Source organism: Chiloscyllium plagiosum, unplaced genomic scaffold (genome assembly GCF_037043375.1).
Source record: "Chiloscyllium plagiosum isolate Xiang-an unplaced genomic scaffold, Cpla_swu_hap1 HiC_scaffold_4, whole genome shotgun sequence".
NCBI classification, from domain to species: domain Eukaryota; kingdom Metazoa; phylum Chordata; class Chondrichthyes; order Orectolobiformes; family Hemiscylliidae; genus Chiloscyllium; species Chiloscyllium plagiosum.
Window position 1 is genome coordinate 81474660 of NW_028270142.1, and position 15639 is coordinate 81490298.

Consider the following 15639-nt stretch of genomic DNA (forward strand, 5'->3'; position numbering starts at 1 on the left):
ATTAATGAGATTAACATTTTTTTTAATCTATTTTTGTTGGAATCAGACCTAAGGCAGGTAAATGGATTTCAAGAGGACATCAACCATGATCTATTAGAATGGGATAGCAAGTCAAAGGACTCATTAGCTTATTTATTATATTCCAGTGTAAATATACATATAAGAGGCAGATTAAGGATATGTAGAGCAGTTGTCCCTGGCAGAGGTTGGAGGTTGAGTAAAGGGAAATCTAGTTTTCATGCACAGTTAACAGTTGGCCTTTCTGTCTACTTGCCCACCACCTCATTCGCATGCCTTTTCAAGCTTACAGAAATAAATGTGGTATTTGACCCCCAAATGCTCACAAATACACATCTAGCTCCTCATCTTAAAAAAACTTACTTAATTCTTCTTGGATTCTTTTACATCTGTGTCATATAAATGTAATGTGATGTACAGTCAACAGTCTGGATTTTGACACTTCATGTGGCAGCCATTTTCCATAAAAGCTCATAAAAGCTTCAAGCTAATTGCAAGATCATGATTCTTTCTTGAAATCATGCACTATTTTGGTCTGGACTGTTTTCTGTGATAGTGAATTCCACAGACTCATCACTTTCTAGATGAAGAAGTTTCTCCATCTCTCACTCTTGAATGGTTTATCCTGAATCATTTGACTGTGACCCATGATTCTGAACTCCATCATCATTGGGAGCATCCTTTTTCATCTAACCTCTCTACTCCTGGTAAAATTCTTTATGTTTCTATGAGATCTCCCCTTATTCTTCTGAACCACAGCAAATATAATCCTAACTGATTCATGACTCTTCATACATCAGTTCTACCATGCAAGGAATCAGTCTGATAAATCTTTGCTGCACTCTCTCTATAGCAAGAATGCCCTTCCTTTGATATGATTTGGAGATGCCGGTGTTGGACAGGGAAGTACAAAGTTAAAAATCACACAACACCAGGTTATAGTCCAACAGGTTTAATTAGAAGCACTAGCTTTCGGAGCGCCAATGAAGGAGCGGCGCCCCAAAAGCTAGTGTGTTTCCAATTAAACCTGTTGGACTATAACCTGGTGTTGTGTGATTTTTAACTTCCTTTGGTAAGGAGACTAAACCTGCTCACAACCTTGCACAATTCTGACAACTAAGAACTTTACTGTTACTCTCAATGCAAAATTCAGTTCAGTGTCTTGATTAACATACATTAAATGAGAACTCGAATTTTATTCTGATAAAGTGAGAAACTTGTGTAGGAGTTTTGTTTCCATTTTTACTTAGCTGGAATGTGATAAATTTATGGAAATTATAAATGCGGACAGATGTATTTACATTATCACTGCCTTATTTATAGTAGAATGGGATATTCATTTGCATATGTTCCAATGAGGCCAACTTTGACAAGGGAGTCTCCAAAACGTCCACCTTCTTCTCCAACTGAGGATTCACCAGCACAGTTGTCAACAGGACCCTCAACCGGGTCCGAATCATCTCCCGCACTTGTGACCTCCCTCTCTCTTTTCACTCCTGCAACAGCAATAGGGTTCCCCTTGTTCTTATCTACCAACCCACCAGTATCCACATCGAGAAGCTCATCAGCTGCCATTTCCGCCACCTCCAGCAAGGTGCCACCACCAGACACATATTCTCCTCCCCTCCTTTGTTTGCCTTCCACAGGGACCATTCCCTCTGGAACACCCTAGTCCACTCTTCCTTCACACCCAAGACTCCTCTCCCTCTTCTACCATGCTCCACCCCCCCACACACCCCCACCCCCACCTCATACCAAAGCCCTGGGCACCTTCACCTGCAACCACCAAAGTATAACACCTACCCATTTACCTCCTCCCTCCTCAGTTTCCAAAGGCTCAAACATACCTTCCAGGTGAAGCAGCACTTTATCTGCACTTCTCTCAATCTAGTCTGCTGCATTCACTGAAGCATAGACTGGGTGATCGCTTCTTAGAACATCTACGTTCTGCCTGCAAAAAAGACCCTGAGTTTCCAATTGCTGCCACTTTAGCGCACCACACTGTTCCTTGACCAACACCTGTCTCAGGCTTGCTGCAGTTCTCTAGCAAAGCTCAGCGCAAGCCAGAAGCACAATATGACATTTTCCACTCAGGGACCCTGCAACCCTCAGGACTCAACATCGAGTTTAATAATTTTAGTGCCTGAACTCCCCCATATCCTAGCCCCTTACACCAGGCCTTGTTATCACATAGTCTGCCATTACACACTATCTATTGTTAGCAACCAACAGTCTTCATTAACAGCTTTTCACCCTCCCAGCCAGATTGTTATTGACTCCTTTCTTTGTCTAAATTTCCTCCTCTCTCTCTGGGCTCTATCCTCACCTATTGTTTACTCCTTATCCCCTCCCCCCACCCTATCTTCTGCATTTCAATCAACATTTTCCAAGCTACCATCAGTTCTGAGGAAGGGTCACCGGACCTGAAATGTTAAAATTGATTTCTCTTCACAGACTAGGAGAAAGTGAGGATTGCAGATACTGGAGATCAGGATCCAAAGGTGTGTTGCTGGCAAAGCACAGCAGGTCAGACAGCATCCGAGGAGCAGGAGTGTCAACATTCCTGCATAAGCCCTTCATCAAGAATGACAATCCTGATGCTGCCTGACCTGCTGTGCTTTTCCAGTGCTACATTTTCCTCTTCACAGATGCTGCCAGACCAGCTGAGCTTTTCTAGCAACTTCTGTTTTTGATCTTGAGCATCAGGTTTTAGAGCTTGAACATCAGCTATAGGCACAGTAGTGTATCCATGACGCTTCAAGTTACATGAATAGTACATTTTCAGATATGGTCAGCCTGCAATTTCAGGAAGTACAGTCAGAGAAGGAATGCGACCATCACTTAGAAAGATAGGAGGCAGGTGCTCAGCAAAACCCCACCTCTCTCAAGAGCAGATTTTCTATGTTGTGAGAAAGAAAGGGAGAACAAAGTTGAGGATACTCAATAGTGGAGACAGCTGTGGGTGGCAAGGTGGCAATGGGGGGTGAGATTGAAATGGCTGACATTAATTTTCACATCCTCCCTGGCCACAGGAAAAATGGATGTGAGCTAATGTGGTACCATTATTCAAAAATGGTATTGGGGATAAGACAGGATCCTACAGGATCGTGAGTCTAACATCAATAGTAGTGGAACTGTTAGAAAACAAATTCAGAGGGATCAAATTAATCACTATTTGGCTAGGCGAGGATTAATCAAGGATAGTCAGCATAGCTTTATAATGGGGCAATCATGTCTAACAGATTTGATCGAGTTTTTCACAAAGGTCACTAGGTGGGTAAGTGAGGATAGTGCAGTTGATGTGGTCTACATGGATATTTGAAGAGGACTCACATGACAGACTGGTTAAGAAGCTAAGAGCCCAGAAGAATCAGGGCAAATTGACAAACTGGATCCAAAATTGGTTTATTGGCAGGAAACAGAGGGTGATGGTCAAAGGGTGGTTTTGTAACTGGAAACTTGTGTTTCTTGCTGTTTGTTGTGTACATTAATGATGTAAACATGAATGTAGGATACATTTTGGGAGGTCTGACAAGGTGAGGGAGTGCACAATGAATAGTAGTTCCATAGGAAGTCACAGAGGATCAGAGGGACCTTGGAATGTATGTCCATACAAGGCAGCAGGTCAGATGGATAAGCTGATTAAGAAGGCATACAGGACACTTACCTTTATTATTCAGGAAGTTATGAGGAAGCTGTAAAAGATGTTATTTAGGCCACAGCTGGAGTACTATGTGCAATTCGGATTGCCACACTTTAGGAAGGATGCGATTACACTCGAAAGAATGCAGAAGAGATTCACCAGGATGTTGCCTGAGCTGAAGGGATGCAGCTATGAGGAGACACTAGTTAGGCTGTGGTTGTCTTCCAAAGAACAGAGAAGGCTGGGGGCAATCTGATTGAGGTGTACGAATTGTCAGGAGCTCAGACAGGATAGATAGCAAATAAAACTTGCCTTCAATAGAGGCGTCAATAGCCGGTGGAATAGTTTTTAGGTGAGGGTCAGGTTAAAAGGTGATTTAAGGAAAAGAAAATTCATTTTTAAGGAAACCCACTGCCTGATAGGGTGGTAGAGGGAGGAACCTTCTAAACCATGAGGTCTTCAAATCCATAACATACAAGGCTAGAAAATAGAACAGATGTATATTTGATGACCATCACAGACATGATGAGCCGAAGAGCCTCTTCCTGTACTGTAACAACTCTAATAATGCTGAGATGTACAAGATTGTTGAAGCTCAGCAGCAAAACGTTTAGACAATTTCAGGTTGGCACTGTAACAACAACATTGAGCTCAATGAGCTGTTATGGAGGCACCCATTAGTCCTTTAAAGCCTTTGAATTATTCCAGCGCCATTGGGATGCCAACATAGTCTCCAGAATCATGATTTTTCAACGCCTGCTTTCCCTTGGTTTAAGGCCCACAGCCCTTTGAAAATCCAAGCCAATTATTTTATCATTCAGAGTGATTATGCACAGATAGGACAGGGTAGAGGAAACATCAAGAAATATCTGCCACTGAGGAGTCTGGGGTTCCATGTGGGTAGGAGTACAGACAAAGGCCAGCTATGGGGTGTTTTTTTTGGGGGGGGGGGGGGGGAAGCTGTGGAGCGGGAAGGTCGTCTGTATAGTAAATGTTGCAGTTTGAGGACTTTGCACCAGGACTGGGATTGGGGTAGAGGAAGGCCTGCTTGGGGCGTGGGGACAGGAGTGAGGAGATAGAGATGGGGGAGGCCTATACAGGGATACCAGGAACCTTCTTTTTGTCTAGGCATGACAGGAAGACTGTAAGAAGATTGGAAGACTGTAGGGGAATGGGAGAGATCAGATAGGTTGATTGGAGGAAAAAGGAAAAATATACCGCAAAGAAGGAGATCAACTTTAAAATAAAATAATTTCATTTTATTCTTTTGTACATTGTTACATTTTTATGGCCTGCAGTGCTATCTTTGGAGAAGCAGTTGCTTCTTATCACTTCAGAATAATGTTGGCTTTGTTTATGCAACCTAGATTAGAGGTGGCATTCATCGGACGCCCTGCCTTTATCCTCAATATTTTAAATAATTTTCTCAATGTTTTTATACACATGGCTCAGCCTTTTCAAGGAAATTAGATTGAATAATAGACCTATTATTATAATTGAATAATAAGATGATAAATAAGCTGGCAAATTAGGTTAAAGGATGTACCAATAGGAAATTGGTGGCAGATATTTAAGGAGATATTTCAAAATACATATGATAGATGCATTCAAAATGAGAGAGAAATATTCCAAGGAGAGGACTTAGCATCTGTGATTAATTGAAAAAGTTAAAGATAGTTTCAAACTTAAAGACACAGTGTGCAATTATGCAAAGATAGGTGGTTGGCCAGTGGGGAAAAAAGAGAATATTTAAAAGGTAATAAGGATGGAAAACTTGAATTTTGAGAGAAAGCTAGCCAAAATATGAAAATGAACATTAGGCATTTATACAGCTTTTTAGAAGATAAGTTATTAGATGAGCATTAATCCTATGGAACGTTAGTTAGGGAATTAATAAAAGAAAATAATGAGTTTGCAGACTAATTAGTTGATTGATTAAGTGCTTTGCACTTCACTTTAAAGGGTCTTAACAACATCACTGAAATAGCTATAAATCAGGAGATGGAAAAGAAAATTACAAGAAAACACAAAAATTACAATCAATAAGTAGGTGGTATTGAACAAGGATCTGATACTGCAGGCAGTCCCAATTCCAGTTGGACTTCATACTAAAGTCTAAAATGAACTGGTTAGTGTCTTAGTTGATGCTTTGGTTTTAATTTTCCAAAACGTCCTTGATTCAGGGACAGTCCCATTAGATTGGAAGACAGTGAAGTCACCTTTTATTCAAAAAAGGAGGCAGAAAGCAGAAAACTGCAGGCCAGTTAGCTTAATTTCTGTCACAGACAAAATGTTAAAAGCTGTTATTAAAGTTCTTACAGCAGGATACTTGGAAATGTTCATGGTAATCAAGCTGAATTAACATCGTTTATTCTAGGAAAATTATGTTTAACCGTTGTAGTTCTTTGAGGAAGTATCTTGTGCAGTGGGTGAAAAGAAACCAATGGATGTAATGTAGTTAGGTTTGCAAAAGATATTTGATAAGATACCACATCTCAGATTATTGTGAAAAATAAAAGCTCATACTGTAAGGGATAACCTATTGGCACAGTTAGAAGATTGCCTAGCTGGCAAGTTGTAACAGGTAGTAAATAGGATTGTTGCTGGTATCCTAATTTTTTACAAGTTACATAAATGACTGTTAAAGACACTAAACCTCTGGTTATCAAATTTTATGATGATGTAAATATAGGTAGGAAAGTAAATTGTGAAGGAGGCTACAACCTTACAATAGAAAGAAAATGATTTAAATGGCGAGAGATTGCAGAGCCCTGAGATACAAAGGGAACTGCGCCTCTGAGTACATGAACTGAAAAGGTTAATATGCTGGTATAGCAAATAATTAGAAAAGCTAATTAAATATGATTGTTTGGTGCAAGGGTAGTTGAATACAAAGGTAAACAGATTATGCTTTAGCTATACTGGACATTGGTGAGATTGTATACAGTATATCGTATTGGTTTCCTTAGTTAAGAAAGGATGTAAATTTATTGGAAGCCGTCCAAAGAAGATTTGCCAAAATAATACTGTACCTGGAATAAGTGGATTATCTTGAGGAAAGATTGGATAGGCTAGGTAAGCCGAGCAAAAAGACAAATTAAATAAACATGTACAATCCTGATTTGGACATGCCCGTGTTGGACTGGGGTGTACAAAGTTAAAAATCACACAACAATAGGTTATAGTTCAACAGATTTATTTGGAAGCACTAGCTGTCAGAGCACTGCTCCTTCATCAAATGGTTGTGGAGTACCACAGGTTGTTAGACTATAACCTGGTGTTGTGTGATTTTTAATTTTGTGAGATCCTGAGCAGTCTTGTCAGATTGGAGTTGCAGAAAGAGGCCATTCAGCCCATTGAGTCTGCACATATCCTCTGATGAGCACCCCACCCAGAGCCACTGCAGCACTCCATGCTACGTCCATATCCATAACCTCGCATGGGGTTTTCAACCTTGTCAATAGACAATAGGTGCAGGAGTAGGCCATTCTGCCCTTCGAGCCTGCATCACCATTCAATATGATCATGGCTGATCATCCTTAATCAGTATCCTGTTCCTGCCTTATCTCCATAACCCTTGATTCCACTATCCTTGAGAGCTCTATCCAACTCTTTCTTAAATGAATCCAGAGACTGGGCCTCCACTGCCCTCTGGGGCAGAGCATTCCACACAGCCACCACTCTCTGGGTGAAGAAGTTTCTCCTCATCTCTGTCCTAAATGGTCTACCCTGTATTTTTAAGCTGTGTCCTCTGGTTCGGTTGTCTAACCCAAACATCCCTGGACCTGGACACTAAGTGGTAATTTATCATGGCCAATCCACCTAATCTTTGGACTCTGGGAGGAAATTGGAGTATTCAGTGAAAACACATGCAGACACAGGGAGATTGTGCAAACTCCACACAAAGTCATTCAAGACTTGCATCAAATCTGGTCCACTGTGCAGCCCACTTGTGGAGTTTAAAAATAAACTGTTGCCCATAAAACAGAAATAAGGAGGATTTTTTTCCACTCTCAGAGAGTCATGAGTGTTGGAATTCTCTTCCGCTAAGATAATTGAAGGATATTCTTTTAAGAACATTTTAAGAAAAAGGTAGATTTATTTTTGATAAAGGTCTGACACCTTTGATAGTAAGCTAAAATATGAATTCAGTCATGAATATTAATGAATGGTGGAACCATTTCAAAGTGCTGAGTGGTCTACTCCTGTTCCAATTCGTATGTTCCTAAGTCCATACTTTGCTGCTTTTTACATTGTGTGCATTCTGAAATATCTCCTTATAAGACTGACACTGCATTGTGTGTTTGGTATATCTGCATCAAAGAAAGAAGTATAACGTGGTGACAGACTGATGTTTGAAGATAGACAAGCAGAAGGCTGGAAGAACACAGCAGGATGGGCAGTATCAGGAGGTGAAGAAGTCAACATTTTTGGTATAACCCTTCTTCAGGATAAGGTTACTACTCTGAAGAAGGGTTATACTCGAAACATCGACTTCACCTCCTGATGCTGCATAGTTTGCTGTATTCTTCCAGCCTCCTGTTTGTCTACTTTGGATTCCAGCAAAGCATTTGCATTTTTTTTTGTCTCTGGTTTTTGAAGATGCCTAAAAAGTATACAAGCCTTAGCCCTTCATAATCAGTAAAAGAAAAGAAATGGGTGTGAAAGCAATTACAATGCCTTATCATCTGTAAGTGATTCTGCAGGTCCATCAGAATTCTGGAAAGTGCACCTTTGTTCTGCGACATTTTCATGTTTCATAGCCTCCAGGCACCAGGTCTTGGTGTGATTACTCAAATTTGGGAATGATAAAATATTATAGTATTACCTACCGTGACACATAAGCTGGATCAAAAACTAAATAGTTGATATGGATGTAAGTTAGCTCGCTGAGCTGGAAGGTTTGTTTTCAGATGTCTCATCACCACGACTTGATAACATCATCAATGAGAGCCTCCAGTGAAGTGCTGGTGGTATGACTCGCCTCTCTATTTATAGGTCTTGGTTTCTTAAGATGGGTGATGTCATTTTCGGTTCTCTTTTTCAAGGGAAGGTTGATGGGGTCTACATCGATTAGTTTAGTGATGGAGTTCCAGTTAGAATGCCAGGCCTCTAACATATCGTGGGCGGCACGGTGGCACAGTGGTTAGCACTGCTGCCTCACAGCGTCAGAGACCCGGGTTCAATTCCCACCTCAGGCGACTGACTGTGTGGAGTTTGCACATTCTCCCCGTGTCTGCGTGGGTTTCCTCCAGGTGCTCCGGTTTCCTCCCACCATCCAAAGATGTGCAGGGTCAGGTGAATTGGCCATACTAAATTGCCTGTAGTGTTAGGTAAGGGGTAAATGTAGGGGTATGGGTGGGTTTCGCTTTGGCGGGTCGGTGTGGACTTGTTGGGCCAAAGGGCCTGTTTCCACACTGTAATCTAATCTAAATATCGATTTAGATCTCATCTACCTTCCCTTGGAAAAAAAACAGAAATGACATCACCCACCTTAAGAAACCAAGACCTATAAATGGAGAGGCGGGACATACCACCAGCGCTTCACCAGAGGTTCTCACTCATGATGTTACCTAGTCATGATGATGAAACATCTGAAAACAAACTTTCCAGCTCAGCGAGCTAACTTACATCTATATCATCAAAAAGAGCTACAAATCTTCTCAAAAATCGCTAACTAAATAGTTGACTCTGGAAAGCTAACTTTGAGCAGAATTCTGTAGACAGAGGATCAATTGCTGCTGCTTGCTGTTCCCAGAGGCGGTCAGAGGGAGGTTAAAATACTGAAGATTGGGCTGATAAGAAAAGTTTGCTCCATTAACAGCTGACAGTTTCCAATAACAAAAAGAAGTCTGTACAAAGCTTTTATTTTCCTTTTGAAGTTTGAAGTACAAATTCACACCAAAGTTAGTGATTAGTATTTGGGCAGAGGCTTAGTAAAGCCAGGAAAACTGAAAGAGTTTAACAGTCTAAACATTGCAGTCATGTAATAACCTTATACCAGTGAAGTAGTGGTTAAAAAAAGGTCCTGCAACTCAAAACTAAAAAGCCTTCCTAGCTGTTGCAAGTTGCAGATAGCATTAAAAATCCCTCAAAAAACCAAAAGGTGACAACAAAATTTCCAAAATTCCTTTGGAAGGCATTGGATCACCTAACTGATTTTGCTTTTTTAAGGCAGTGGAGTTAGGTTTTTTTGGATCTCAATATTTCGGAAACACGTAAACAAGCCATTTAATTTAAAATTGCTGTATGCAATGAAGGCCTCCACAGACTAAAGACATTAGGGACTGCATGACAATTATCTTAAATGTTTAGATAAAATATGAACACCACATATTTCCAGGTGATATATTCTAAAGTTGAGCTTCGGATGGTCGCGAATAGAATGGAACAGAACAGAATCTATACAGTGTGGAAACAGGCCATTCAGGCCAATGGGTTGACACCAACCCATTGAAGAGCATCCCACCCAGACCCATCTCCCTACCCTGTAACCCTGAATGGGGTGGCACAGTAGCTCAGTGGTTAGCACTGCTGCCTCAGGGATCTGAGTTTGATTCCACCATTGAGTGACTGTGTGAGTTTGCATGTTCTTCACATGTCTGCGTGGGTTACTGCTGGGTCCTCTGTTTTCCTCCCACAGTCCAAAGATGTGCAGGTTAGGTGGATTGCCCATAGTGTCCAGGGATGTGTAGATTATGTGCAATACCTATGGGAAATGCAAGGTTACAGGGTAGAGAGATGTGTCTGGGTGGGATGGTCTTCGGCTGGTCAGTGTGGACTTGTTGGGCTGAATGGCCTGTTTCCACACTGTATGGATTCTATTGCATTTACTTGATATTCTGAAGCTCAACTTCAGAACATACCATCTGGAATTCATGTCCTTTAGGCAATAATGTTAGAGATTATTGATTAATTTATAAAAAGGATTTATGATTTTGACATCATGCTGGCAGAGCTAGCTGACAGAATGTTTGGGTTTGTGACAGCATTCCACAACACCTCTTGGCCAAAAGCTACACAGTGGAAGCATTACAATAAAACAGACAGAGAAATAAAGTTTTTCTACTGGGTACACAGAAACTACAGGTTAAGTGTAATTTGTCCTCTAATAGCTTAATTCCCAATGTGGGGAAACCAAGTAAACAATGCGTGTGCAACTGTGTACATACAATTGAAATTACCCAGATTATGCAAAGCCTGTGGCTCTAGAGGATACTGGAAGTGTAAATGGAGAAAACACAGGCTGGAATAAGTGGCTGAACATAATGAGGAGCCACTGCCCAAAGCTAGACAAGTTCTATATTATAAACGACAAACAGTTGGTTCCAAACAGTATCAAGGTAGCATCTACAAAATATCTAGGATGACCTAAACATCAATAGTCAATTATGCTGACGTTAAGTATGATGGACATCCAAGAATGTATTGGCACCTCCAATCCCCCACCCACCCCCAATTTTATGCCTACTGTCACAAGATAAGTGTAACAAATATTCAAAACTAGATACTGTGCAAGTATAAACATCCTTCTCCGCTTACACTAAGATGTATGTACCCATGGACATGGAACAATATATTCAACAAATCAATGCTAGATTCTGTGCACAGTGGCTTGGAAGTTCCATCCTGATGAATTAGTAGTGTTAATGAGGGGGAGTCGGTGGATGTGGTTTATTTGTACTATGAGTTTTTTAACACAATCCCACAAAAGAGATTAGTGTGTAAAATTAGTATGCATAGAAATGGGATAGTGTATTGAGATGGATACAAAACTGGTTAGCAGAGAGAAAAAAAAAGACTAGGGTAATTCTTTTTTGCCAAAAAGCAGATAGTGACTTGTGGGATACTGCAGTAATCAGTGCTAAGACCCCAGCTATTCACAACATATGTTAATGATTTCAATGAGGGAACCAAATATAATATCTCCAAATTTGCAAATGACTCAAAGCTGGGTAGGAGGCTGAACTGTGAGTAGAATGCAGAGATACATCAGTGTTTTGACAGTTTGAGCAAGTGGGCAAATGAATAGCAGATGTAGTATAATGTGGATAAATGTGAGGTTATCCGTTTTGGTAGGAAAAATTGGAAGGCAGATTATTATCTGGCTGTAAATTAAGAGGCCAGAGTGCAATGAGACCTAAGATCCTTGTGCACTAGCCACTGAAGGCAAGCTTGCAGGTAGAACACATATATGTTTATCTTCATAACAAGATGATTATTCACAACAGAAGCAGGGAGAAAATTCAAAAGTCTGAAGTGCAAAGAGACTTGGGAGTTATAGTCCAGGATTGTCTCAAGGTAAACTTGCAGGTTGAGTCAATAGTTAGGAAGGCAAATGCAATGATGACACTTATTTAGAGAGTGCTTGAATATAAAGGCAGGAATGTACTGCTGAGGAAACAGGAAAGTCGCCATTTCGGACAAAAACCCTGAAGGGCTTTTGCCCAAAACGTCGATTTTCCTGCTCTTCAGTTGCTGCCTTACTGGCTGTGCTTTTCCAGCACCACTCTAATCTAGATTCTGGTTTCCAGCATCTGCAGTCCTCACTTTTGCCTATGTACCACTGAGGCTCTAGAAGACTCTGGTCAGACCACATTTTGGAGTATTGTGTGCAGTTTTGGACCCCATATCTCAGGAAGGATGTACTGGCCCCGGAGCTGTTCAGAGGAGATTCATGAGAAATGGTCCCAAGTCTGAAAAGCAACCCTCCACCACGACCCTCTGTCTTCTACCTTTGAGCCAGTTCTTATACAAATAGCTAGTCTCCCATGGGGAACCTTGTCGAACGCCTTACGGAAGTCCGTGTAGATCACATCCACCGTTCTGCCCTCAGCAATCCTCTTTGTTACTTCTTCAAAAAATTCAAGAAATTTTGTGAGACATAATTTCCCATGCTCAAAAGCCATGTTGACTATCCCTAATCAGACGTTGCCTTTCCAAATACATGTACATCCTGTCCCTCAGGATTCCCTCCAACAACTTGCCCACCACTGACATCAGGCTCACTGTCTATAGTTCCCTGGCTTGTCCATAGCACCATTCTTAAACACTCCCTCATCTAGTTTCTTCTTCCAAAGTGCATCGCTGGTCTGCTCATTTGACCAACCTATCTGTATCTTTGTGAAACCTATAACCATCGTTTTTACTATTAACTCCTCTACCAATGTTGGTATCTGCAAAAATTGCTTAACATTCCCCCCCATATATTCATATTTATCATTTATGTATGCAATAAGGGTTCCAGTACTGATTGTTGTGGTATCCCACTAGACACCATCCTGCAGTCACTCAAACAGCCTGCTACCATTACCCTTTGTGTCCTATTACTAAGCCAGTTTCTGATCCATCTCACAATGTTTCCCTGAGTTCCATGTGCTTTAATCTTCTCAGTCAGTCTCCTATGTGGGTCCTTGTCAAAAGCTTTGCTAAAGTCCATATAAGCTACATCAACTGAACTTCCCTCATCCAAACAATTGATCACATTTTTAAAAGAATTCTAAAAACTTTGTTAGGTATGACCTTCCTCTGACAAAGCTATGCTGACTACCCCTAATTAAACCATATCTTTCCAAGTGGGTATTAATTCACTCCTTCAGAATTTTCTCCAGTCGTTTCCCTACCGTTGACAAGACACTCATCGGTCTGTAATTTCCTGGTTCATCTCGACCACCCTTAAAATGTCAAATCACATTAACCACCCTCCAGTCCTCTGGCACTTCTGCTGTGGCTAGAGAGGAATTAAAAATTTGTGTCAGAGCTCCTGCAATTTCTTGCCTCGCTTCCCACAGCAGCTTATTAATTGTTTATCATTTAATTTGTATATTTCTTCAATTGTAAACAATTAAGTTTAAAGAAAATCAAGGAGATACTGTGACATAATGTAAACGTACTTTTAAGGGACCATATACTCAACCTCTGACAGTCACACCTACTCTGACAGGATGTAATGTATTATTCAAAGATGTGTAGTCAGGCTACACCAGCAGATGGTAGGAATTAGATGCATATACTTAGTTTCCTAGTTAACACTATTTGTTTTTGGTCTTATCCTCACATTATAAAAAAGCCCCTAATTATTATTTTCCAGTCCTTGTGTGTTTGGTATGTTTATAGCGAAGAGAAAAATGCACCAATAATTTAATAATTGTTGCTTACATTTATCAAAAATACATAAACGAAATTCAAGGTGGCAGCTCAATCAATGACAAAAAATGATTAGCTTGGTCAAGAAACGAGTTCAGAATGAGGAATTCTGAAAAATTCAGTTTGCCTTTGTTGCAACATAATAGGGTGTTATTCTGCAGACAGATTGTTAAATTTGAACCTGCAGTGTTGCATGGGGAGAAAATGGTTGTGCAGGTGAAATCCATCAGCAGCTACAGAATTAACTGCTATTGATTTATTTGGCTTTACTCTCGCAGGTTTAATTGGTAACTCAACATCTAAATCTTCATTTTAGCCAATTGCTGCTTTCTGATGCTCATTGTTCATTTTGTCCAATCAGGGTCTGATATCTTGAACTGCGGTGTGATGACCCTGGAATGTGGAACACAACAGACCTGTATTAGATACAAGACTTCTAACCATTTAAAACATTGTGTGAAACGTTACCCAGTTATGAACTAGTCAATCTCATTATTTCATATTATTTCAGGTTGTATGGAACACCACAGAACATTGATCTTTGGCCAGCACTGATGGTTGAAGATGTAATTCCTGGTACAAGAGTGGGACCCACCCTCATGTGTCTGTTTATAACTCAGTTCAAAAGGCTGAGGGATGGTGACAGGTAAGATACTTCTAAGATGAGTAAAGAATATGTAAATGACACACTCAACTGCAGAAAATAATTGCATTACAGATATTTGAAGTTAACTGTAGAGTTCAAATATTTATCTTTCATTGCTGATATCGTGTCAGTTTATTTTTGCTTAACATGTATCATGTTTACAGTTATTTCTTTTGATCAGCTATCACACTGAGCAAGAAAAAAAAGTGTTGCTAAGAAATGTATTGATATATTTGTATGTAATAAACTTGGTCTGGTCCATAATAATAATAATAATAATAATAATAATAATACTTTCAACCCATTTAAATATTTCTTACATTTGGTAATCTTCATTAGGGCATTAAAACAGTCAGCCCAGATTGTACATTTTGGCTTGAAAGCAAATTGTTAAAAGATTCAAGTGAAATTAATTACTCAATTTAACTTGTGGACAGTTTCGGCTACAAATTCAAATTTGTATAGGGAATAAACTATTGATAGAAGCAGAAAAGGCCCCTAAATGAACATTAAAGGAGGGAACAGCCAAGCTGGATTTTCAATGGATCACTGAAAAATGACAAGTTGAAATATTGGCACATCATATGATTTTCCCACTCCATATACTTCGGTGAGGTTAACTCAAGAATATATCTGATGAATATTCTCCACTGTTGAGATTTGAGAGAAATATAGTTTGATGCAGCAGTTAAAAAGCTGCTGTAGGACAAAGGGCCAGAAGGCAACATCTTTGTTGAAGAGACTGGGACAGATTGAGACAGCAGAAGGTGAACCAGCATGAGGGACAACTGATTAAGTCAGGGCCAAAATTGTTGTGAGCTTCCATAAATGTGAAGCTAATCTACAGATTTGCTTGGAGGATGAGGCAAGAAGCCAAAACAAAATACCTTATTCAAGAAAAATGGAAGAAGGTCACCATGCGAGCCACAGGCAATCAGCAGTGCATCAACAAGTCTGCAAATGGCAAGAAAATGCCATAAATAATTTAGTGACCTCAGCAGCTGGCCAAGATAAGCGAAACTGCATTTTAGAAAAAAAGGGACATCCTGAGGAACTGGAAACATTCATTTCCTTACTGTTCATGTTCACATGATGTAGCTGAAGAGGCACAGACATCTTAAATGATCTGAAACCTGTTTCTTGATAGATGACTTACAGTAAAAATATACCAAAATCAAAATGCAAG

At 40.2% G+C, this 15639-nt stretch overlaps 1 protein-coding gene across 3 annotated transcripts in view; it reads left to right on the forward strand.

The window, feature by feature from the left end:
• The window catches only part of LOC122549088 (peroxidasin homolog), a 589463-nt gene that overhangs the window by 530611 nt on the left and 43213 nt on the right, over positions 1 to 15639 (forward strand). For all 3 annotated transcript variants that reach the window (XM_087986415.1, XM_043688312.2, XM_043688313.2), the window contains exon 18: positions 14319 to 14453. In XM_087986415.1, coding sequence (XP_087842541.1) covers positions 14319 to 14453 — 135 coding nt within the window. The remainder of the gene's footprint in view (positions 1 to 14318; positions 14454 to 15639) is intronic.